The 9513-nt window shown below is 36.6% G+C and overlaps 1 protein-coding gene across 2 annotated transcripts in view; it reads right to left on the bottom strand.

Moving 5' to 3' along the window:
* Positions 1 to 9513, bottom strand: part of nkd (NKD inhibitor of WNT signaling pathway naked cuticle) — a 45906-nt gene extending 36393 nt beyond the window's left edge. For both annotated transcript variants that reach the window (XM_086829810.1, XM_020954052.2), the window contains exon 1: positions 8430 to 9513. In XM_086829810.1, the coding sequence (XP_086685936.1) occupies positions 8430 to 8493 (64 nt within the window). In that variant the 5' untranslated portion in view covers positions 8494 to 9513. The remainder of the gene's footprint in view (positions 1 to 8429) is intronic.

Raw genomic sequence — 9513 nt, forward strand, 5'->3', positions numbered from 1 at the left:
CCCGTTATGATTACCCCAACAATACCAAACCAATCCCCACAATAACCCCAAACTCAACAGAGAGAAAAATATATATATATATAGAGAGAGGGAGGGGGAAAAGGGAATAAAAACTATTGTACAAAATACAACACAATCCCAGCAATTCCAATACGAAAATTCTGCAGTCCAATTTACCATTTCAGTCATCATGAAGATGATGATGATGATGATGTCGGCTCCACAGACGTCTCAACTTAACCCCTGGCGAATTGTGGGGGGGGGGGGAAGCATTCAACATAGTTGAGGGACCGAGTGGGTTAAGCACAATCCCAATTCCAATCCCAATCCCAATTCCAACTTGAATTGTAGGTGCGCCCCGAACCAAGCTCAAAATCAAGTTGGAAACCTGAAAGCCTTTCGGCCTTTGGCGCAGGAAATGAATAATCAATAATCACAATTGGAAATTTTCTATAAATTGGCAAATGCCGGCAACATAACAGTTTAATTTTTTTTCTCGGTCTGCAGACGAAATGATTTTATTTTCTTGTCACAAAAGTGTGGTGTGGGTAATATACTGATGTGTAGGTTTTATTTGATGTTAAAGGAATTATATATATTTCCTTTGACAAGTCTTCCTTTTGAAGACGCCTTTTGAAGTCGCAAATTATATTAGTCTGGGACTTGGGTTTAGGCTTAAGAGGGATTTTTTGGGGCTGTAAATGAAATATGCTGTTAAAATGGAGTTGGGAACTAAATTAACTTTGAATTCGTTACATCTTTGGCTTGAGATTAGTTTAAGAAAGTTGAATAATAAATAAACTTGGGAAATATTATGCAGAAATTTTAGTTAATGGGAAATAAATGGACTTCAAAGGGCATTATTAAATAGTGTTGCAGATAAACTTTCTTAAATTTTAATCATTTAACATATTCCTTAAAATGTTGCTTACTTTCTTTAAGAATTTGCAGCTTTTGATTAATATTTTTAAGTGCTTTGTACTTGTACTTTTTGAAATTTTTAAGTACAACTAAATTTAAAGCTCAATTTAAGTCAAAAAATATAAATTATAAGACTCAAAATTCACTTTCTTTCCCTTCATAAAATTTCCTTAAAATATTTAGCTAAGAACCTCAAGTCTTGGCCCCCTATTTTCCATCATTTTCATAGAATTTTCCGCACTCTCTCTCTCTCTCTCTGTGAAAACTATGCAAGGCCCATCCATTATCTATATTCTCATTCCCAAAAGCACTTAGCTTCTGTTGTTGCCGTGCTTTTGCATTTTTAAAGTATAAACCACCCACATTTTTGCAACTGCAACAACACTTTTTTATCATTTAACTAGGCTAGGTGGGAAAATGCAGGGGGGGGGGGGGGGTGGGGGGTAGGATTGGATGCAGAACCCGAAAATAAAAATAAAATCCCAGAGACAGAGGAGCAGAAGGAAAACTCTGGCATCAACAGCGTGGGAATTAATATCAATGTCGTTTGCGTTCCATGATGCTTTTCCTGCTGCTGCTATCAGCTCTCAATTTTCCGGCACAGCCACCATGGCGTATGTGTAATGCCCATTTTTTTTTTTTGTTCTTGTCGTTTGTTTGCCATGGTTTATACTCTTCTCCCATTTTGTTGTTGTTGTTCTTGCTTTTTTATCAATTAAAAGCCACTTCAAAAGCGGAAAGTGTCTGTGTGTGCCGTTGACACGCACGTACAAAAAGCCAGGCACACACACACAGACACTCGCTTACAGCCAGATTTTAAATGAATATATATATATATATATATATATATATATATATATATATATTTGTGTGTATCTAAGTGTGTTTTTTGTACTGGTATTCATAGTTCGCTTTGTTGCCAGTTGGCTTGGTCTGCTGGTTTTTCTGTTTGTTAGCCGCCTTTTGTTTTATCTCCACATTTTTAGCCTACCCCCCCTGTGGCACTTTAGTTAAATAAAAAAATAAGGAAAAACCATTAAATTCTGATCATAGAAATTGCTGACTAAGTTGGATAATTTGCATATTAATTCAGAGATTTAATAATTTAAGGCTATTAAATAGTAGTTCATGGCTAATAAGTCTTTAATTGAATAAATTCTTTACTTAAATTAGTTTTAACTAGAAATTACAGACAGAATTCTAAGGCTTTCATTTAAATATATATCTCAGAACTAACATATTTACTTTTTCATTCAAAAACAATGAATTATTAAAGGTACAATTCCACTTATTTAAATATTTTCTCAAATACTCAATCCCTTTAATTTTTTACCTACCTAATTCTTAACTTATTTAGGTAAATAATTTCTATATATTTATCCTCTATCATTAAAAAACAATTAATTTATAAAGATACCTTAACCACTTATATTATTATTATTATTCCTCAAATACTCTATCCCATTTTTGTAATATTTTACGCTTGTCACCTAACCAGAAAATCCCCATTTCCTCTCCCGCTCGGGGGTCTTCCCCAGAAAAACTTTTCCCAGGCCGCTTTCCTCACAAAGCACTCATTCACACTCACTCACACACTCATAACACTCACTGATAGACTCACATGCGGGCAGGGGGCACACATGTTTGGCGGCTTTTTCGCTTTGACATAATCAAAACCAAACCGAACCCCGAACCCAAAACCCAAAACCGAACAAATGACGCGACGATCCCCAAAAAAGAAGAAAAAAAATACATTGAAATATAAATGAAATACTCGAAAGCGGCGGCGTCCACTCAAAGCTAATGACCGACAAAGCGTTTTGTATTATTTTCAATTTCATTTTCACTATACACAAACTACACACACACACCGCACACACTACTTATTTCACCCTTTCCCCCTTGGTGACAACACACACAATATATATTTTTTTTTTTGCCTCTGCGGCCTCGCCACGCTTCGCCTTGCCTTGCATTAAATATTATTAAGATAAGGCGCGGGGGTTCGCTTATCAATCAGACGTCAGAGGTACCGCCGGGGCGAGTCTATACTTTATATAGTATATATAATTCGCAAAAGAAGAAGAGCACAACATGGTTTCTCCATCACGGTTATTGGAACAAACTTTGAAGTTTTTATAAATATTTGTTTAAGCTGTTAGTTGTTTTTGCCTTTTGAAGGTGTCAGGTGGCAATTATGAAGAAAATTGTGGGAAAAGTTAAGGTTTTCTAAGAAAAAGTTGCTAAATAAAGAAGATATATTAATTACCAGAAATGTATAGTTGCCAGGTAAATAATACTAATAAATGTTATAAACAAAAAAACAAGGAAGAGTAGAAAACCTTTGTAAGCTTTTAAATATTAATTTCATTAATAAATATCAACTTTTTCTAGACCCTTTTTTATGGAAATACTTTATTTATTAAACACATTATAGGTGGAAATTGGGAAGAAAATTGTAGGAAATAGTTAGAGAGGAAGTTACTTAAATTGTAAGTGTATTAATAAGCTAACATTTATATTAAACAAATTTAATAATACTAATAAATATTATAAACAGAAAGCAAGGTATAGCAGAAAAATGCCTTAAACCATTGAAAGCTAGGCTTTGCCTTTAAATTCTTCAAAATTCAACAACATTTTCTACACTCTTTCTTAAAGAAATACCCTAACTATGAAACACATAGCTCATCATATTTATTTAGTATCTTCCCTTCATAACTTTAAGCTTATTGTCAACCTTTCTCTCTTGAGAAATTCCACCCGTATTATGTCCCCTTTTGAAACCTTGAATTCACTTGAATTTACAATGTCCCCCTTATTTAAGCTTACAATTTACATATGGTCTAGAAGTTATGGCCAGGTGGGTGAAAGGAAACAAACCAAAAAACAACAAAGGCAGGTATATGTATATTTGCCCATTGAGCTTGGTGCGGCATAATTCCAAGAAGCAAAGCCAAGAGAGCCAATTGCTAAATCAACACACACAAATAACCAAGAAAAAAACCGATGGCCAAAACAAAAACCTCAAAAGTCATTACATATATCTCTTGAGTAGCCCCAAAACCCCCCCAGGGGGAGGAGGGGAGGGAGGCCAGCAGAAATGCAGAAGCTACAAGCTAACAGCTTTTTATCTTTTGGCACAAGGCGGCATTGTGTTGAAGCTCCGCCGAAAAAGAAAAACCAGTTCATCGGGATGGACCAAAAAATAAAAATAAAAACCGAAAACCCATCCACAACCGATCCGCTCCGATCCGATCCGACCATATATAGAGGAGTTAGTTGCTGGCCATGTCGAAAGGCAGAGCAGCGCGCGGTGCCAACTTCCTGGCTAATATTACGAAAATTGCTTATACCAGGCTATTGCTCCCTCTTGGATCCTCTTGGATCAGCCGAAAAGTGCCAAGTCAAAGTTGGTAGTAGTTTCAGCCAGTCCAAGTCGCTGTCTCTGTCTCTGTCCCACTCTTTCAGCCCAGCAATGGTTGCAATGCCTTTGCAATTCGCCTTCTACCGTAATTCACAACAACAAGACTCCATATACCGGCCATAATAATAACAGCAACTATGGCAAGGCATCGAGGAAAAGCCAAGGCAAAAGTTGTGAAACCCGGCACAGGGGGATACAGTGGCCAAAAAGGTATTAAAAATGGTTATCAGGTTTAAAAATGTTATCAGAAAATATTGTAATTTAATTAATTTTAAATATTGTATTTGTAAAAAATATTGTTATTAACTAGCATTTAATTAGGAATTTCAATTAGTTTTCTAATCATTTTATTATATTATAAAGTTTGTCCTGTTATTATCATGTATCATATATTATTTAATATATTTCAATTATTATGAATTACATTATATTTATTAATTTCATAAGTGTTTTTAGCAATGAACTATATCAAGTAATTGAATATTCGAGAATCTCCAGACTTATTATTATATTATTATTATTATTATTGAAATAGTAAAATATTTCATTGAAAAAGTAAGCTCCGATATTCAACAAAAGCAAAAAAATGCCATAAGAATTGGTACCCTTAAACTTCATAAATTAAAAAGTAAACCAAATCCCTAGTAAATGTACTTCAAACTTATGCTAAATTAATTATACAAAATCTACCTCTTTATATATACACTCTTCATATTCAAAACATGCCCTATCCTACCCTAAAACCCTAAATACATCTTTCCAAATGTATCTACTGAACCCATCCTCTGTAATCCCCTTTTTAAAATCCATCTGAAACCTCAATGACCTTCTCCTCAGTTTTTCAGATACTCTGTAAGTACCTTCGATAATCCCCCCCATTCAAACTTAAGTCTTTTGAACCACTGTGAAGAGACGGCCTCTGGTGCCGCGCCTCAAAGCGAAAAGCGCATCTTTTGAAGCGCAGCTTGCCAGCAGTCGCAGTCGCAGTCGCAGCATCAGTACGTCGCGGTGTGTATCTCAAAGATACAAACAACGTACGCTCGCTGGCTGACTCGCTGACTGTCTTGATCGTCGACCGTCTGTCGATCGTCGTTCGGTCTCTAAAACCGCTTTTGTGTAGCCGCTGCCGAGATGTTTGGCATAGTTGGCCTGGCCGCGGAACTGGTTGGATGTGGATGGGAGGATGGAGATGGAGCTGAGAGATGGAGCTGGGAGTTGGGGATGTATCTGTGAGGTTGAAGTTGGAGGGGGAGGTGGAGGGGGAGGGGGAGCCTTGCAACGACTCTGCCGCCTGCCGCTCAGTTATTATTATTTTTGCTTGCGGCGGCGGCGGCGGCTCGACGACTTGCTGCCGCTGATGCCCGTTTGTTGTTGTTGTTGTTTTATCAACGTGAGGGTTTTAAAAGGTTTTTGTGTATGAGTCGTTGTCGGTATCGGGTCTTGGCCTCGTAGCAGCTGCTGCTACATGTAGAGAAAATAAGTTAAAATTCAGAAGAAAACAAAATATAAAAAAAAAAGATATATAAAAAATATATATAAAAAATATTTATATAAAAAAAATACATAAAAAAATATATATAAAAAAATATATATAAAAATATATATATAAAAAATATATATACATATAATATAATCTATGATAATTTACTAATGAATTAAATTCTTCTTTAAACTACATAAAATATATCTTTCTTTGTATTTATTTTATATATGTAATCACAATTTAATTGATTTTGAAAGTGCCTAAATAAGTATCTTTGCCCGCTTGTATTTCTTTTATTTATGCTACTTTAAATGTATCTTTCTTTCCTTATATTTATTTTATGATATTTTAGTATTATTATGATTTATTAAGCATAAATCTTAATTTGAAAAACCTTATAGAAAAAATAAATCTATATTTTTATATGCCAATTTTTTCAGTAAATCGAAATTTTTGAAATCTCATAACTAAGCCAAAAATGCTTTAATTTCAATTCCGAAAGCTTTTCCCTGCTAGTTTTTTTAAGGCTAACAAATCTGGATAATAAATTTGAAAATTAAAAATTTTTTGTCTTTTGTTCAACAATTTGAACCCCTCAAAAAATGTTGAAAAAGTTTCGAAAAATGTTTTTCTGCCAAACATGGCTAGATCGATTCGGCTATTCATGCTGATCAAGAATATATATGATTTATAGGGTCGGAAATGATTTCTTCACTTAGTTTTAAGCTTTTGACTGATATTATAATACCCTGCAAGGGTATTATGACCTAAAAATTGATCTTTTTCTGCTTGTATTTCTTTAATTTATGTTATTAACCCGTTTTTCTGTGTGCACTGGGCCAACTCCACCTTCAATGCGGCAACGACTTGGCTTTGGTTTTACCTGCAACAGGTAAGAAATGTTCGTACGTTGTTTTTAAACGGCGTCGGCATTTCAATTCGCTTTATTTTTCCTCTTATTTTTTTGTTGTATTTCTTTTTCTTTTTTTTTTCGTGTTTTTGTGGCTCTTTGGTCTTGGTCTCTTCCCGGTTTGTTGTTGTGTAGTATTTCTGTGGCTGCTTTCTTTGAAGTTGCATACTTCGGTGTGCCTTTGGAGGTTTCCTTTGAATTCCATCTCCTTTCCCCCCCCCCCCCTGCTACCTTCCTGCATCTGCCAGCAATTAGTGTACGGGTCTTGTTGTCCTGCGAAAAGGGTTCAAAGTGTTGGCCTGGCATTTAATTGGCGCAGACCAATTGCCAGCCCAAGATGATGACGATGATGATGAGGAGGAACAAGAAGTAGTCTTTCCAATGAATTTGTGGACAGAAGGGCAGTAAAAACAAAACAAAAAAACGAAAATACAACAGGGGAACATTGATTGATTGATGTTCCTTCAACGATTCGGACATCAACGTCGCTCGTTTGGCAGAAAGGTCGTCCAATATTCCATTTCCAAGTCCAATTCCGATTGCTATCCCACTTCGAGGGCAATCGGGATGGAGAGTGAACTGGGGTAGGGAGTCCAGGAGTCGGTTTCTTGTTTATTTACGTTTATGATATGCTATATATGCCGTGACTAAGGAGGCAACAGGCAGCGGCATCAGGAGCCTCATCGAAACGTTCTATTGATCACGATCCCGAGATCCCTTTCGACTCGATCGGTTTCCCAAAACCAAAAAAAAAAATTCTATTTATTTTCCATGCGTCGTTTTCTTTTGATGTTCCACTGCCTGTGTTTTCTCCTCTCTCTCTGTCTCTCTATCTTGCCCGATTTTCGTTCTATTTTTGTATGTCGTTTTCCTACCACTTCCATTTTCCCTCCTTCCCCCTCTCATTTCCAAAGACCACAAGCGAACGGCTGTGTATCTTCTAGATAAAAATGCAGCCGGACTGGGACTTGGGATTGCCTACATTTTATTTTCCAACCTATTGTTGTTCGGCGTAATTATTGGAAAAGGATGTGGGAGAAGCCCTTGACTCAATGAATTTCTGAATAGCAGATGGACCCCGAGAGAGTGTGAGTGTGTGTGCTGGGAGCAATTGTGCTTGTTGGGGGGGAAGAGAAGATAATATTTTAGATCTAAGGTCTAGATATGTTCAGACTTGGTTCTATGTTAATGGTAAATGGGGAAAATATACTTAAGATTGCTTTTATATAGATTTTTCTTTAGTTTTTAGGGATATATTACCATTAAAGGAAGGTTATTAGATAAGATACAAAAGTATCTTTCAGTTCTTCATCAGTCCCTCTTCTTTATACAGCTCTCTTGTTAAAGCAATATTTTAAACCATTTTTAAACCATTAAAAAAGAATATCCAATCTTATAAAGAACCTCCTACCTACCTAATGACCCATATCTCTTGATCTCTCCTGTAATTAATACCTCATATTTAACAGATATCTTTTGCTCAACTTCAAGGGAATTCCCTTGCCTCAATTATTTACCCTTTCAATTTAATTTACTTGAACTCTAAAACAAATTGCTTCCTTGAAATGCTATCGCCTGGCCAGTCCAATGGCGAAACTTTTTGGCACTCCCCGAGAGCATTTAACATCCATCTTGCCCATATCTGTTGGCAACTATCTGGGAAAAATTCACTAAACAAGTTCGCTTACCTGAGAATTGTTTGTAGCCGCCGAGAATTTTATGCTTCCACCATTTGACAATGTTGCCCGCCATCTCTGTGCGAATATATATACACTATATATATATATATATATACTCTATATATATATATATTCCTGGTTAGCTGGATGCAGTTACTTGGCGGTGAGTGTGTCTTGGATTTTTCGGCTGCTTCCTTGTTTTTATTTATTTCGGGAGGAGGTTGGCTGCTTGGTTGGGCCGTGAATTTACGAGTCCTGCGAGAAGGAGAAGAACGAGTCCTGCTGCAGCAGCCCAAAATGTTTTACAGCCTTTGTGTTTGTGTGTGTGTCTCTCCCTTGGCGGTGGCTATACATATATCCTTTTGTGTAAGGATCTAAGGATCTGAGACTAATATACTCGCTGGCAAACAGGTAGGTTTGGGAGAGGCGACCTTAATTTGTATCTGGTATTATTTTCGACTGTGCGGGTGGCAGTCAGTCGTAAAAGTTTTTACAGCTTCGCCGGTGTGCTGCATTTTAGTTTAATTTGCGCATATTGCGCGATGGGTAAGGGTATGATGTGTATATGTGTGTGTATCTTGCGGATACTTTACCCTGCCCGCTGCGCGCGTAATTTTAATTGTAAAACATTTTCGCCGACTGCCGGGACTCGATTTGTTTTGTTTGTCTTCGCTATTATTTTTCTTTTATTGTTGCGACGTAAATAACTTGGCGTATATAAACAACAACAAAAAAACAAACTGCAAAAAGGCAAAACACGATTTATTTCCAAAACGATTTGCGCGACGACGTCAGTACGGCGGCGTACCGGTTGTTTTTGTTATTGTTGTGCGGCGGGGGCGGTTTTGTTTTCTCGATTTTTTTCTTACACTTGTTTCTTTTCACAATTTGTATCTCACAGATACATTTTCCACTAGCATTTCATATTATGATTTCCAATTTGTATTATGGGTAAAACTTCACTTTTAGTCAGCGGTCAGTAGTTGTTGTTTTGCGGAGCACAAAACTACGCGTATCTTTCAGATACTTCTCGATGTATCTCGACGGTGTAGCTGCACGTCTGTTCGTAGCGGCGGACAAAAACAATCTGAAT

This window comes from Drosophila serrata, unplaced genomic scaffold, assembly GCF_035046125.1.
Source record: "Drosophila serrata isolate PLE 108 unplaced genomic scaffold, ASM3504612v1 contig_217, whole genome shotgun sequence".
Taxonomy (NCBI): Eukaryota; Metazoa; Arthropoda; class Insecta; order Diptera; family Drosophilidae; genus Drosophila; species Drosophila serrata.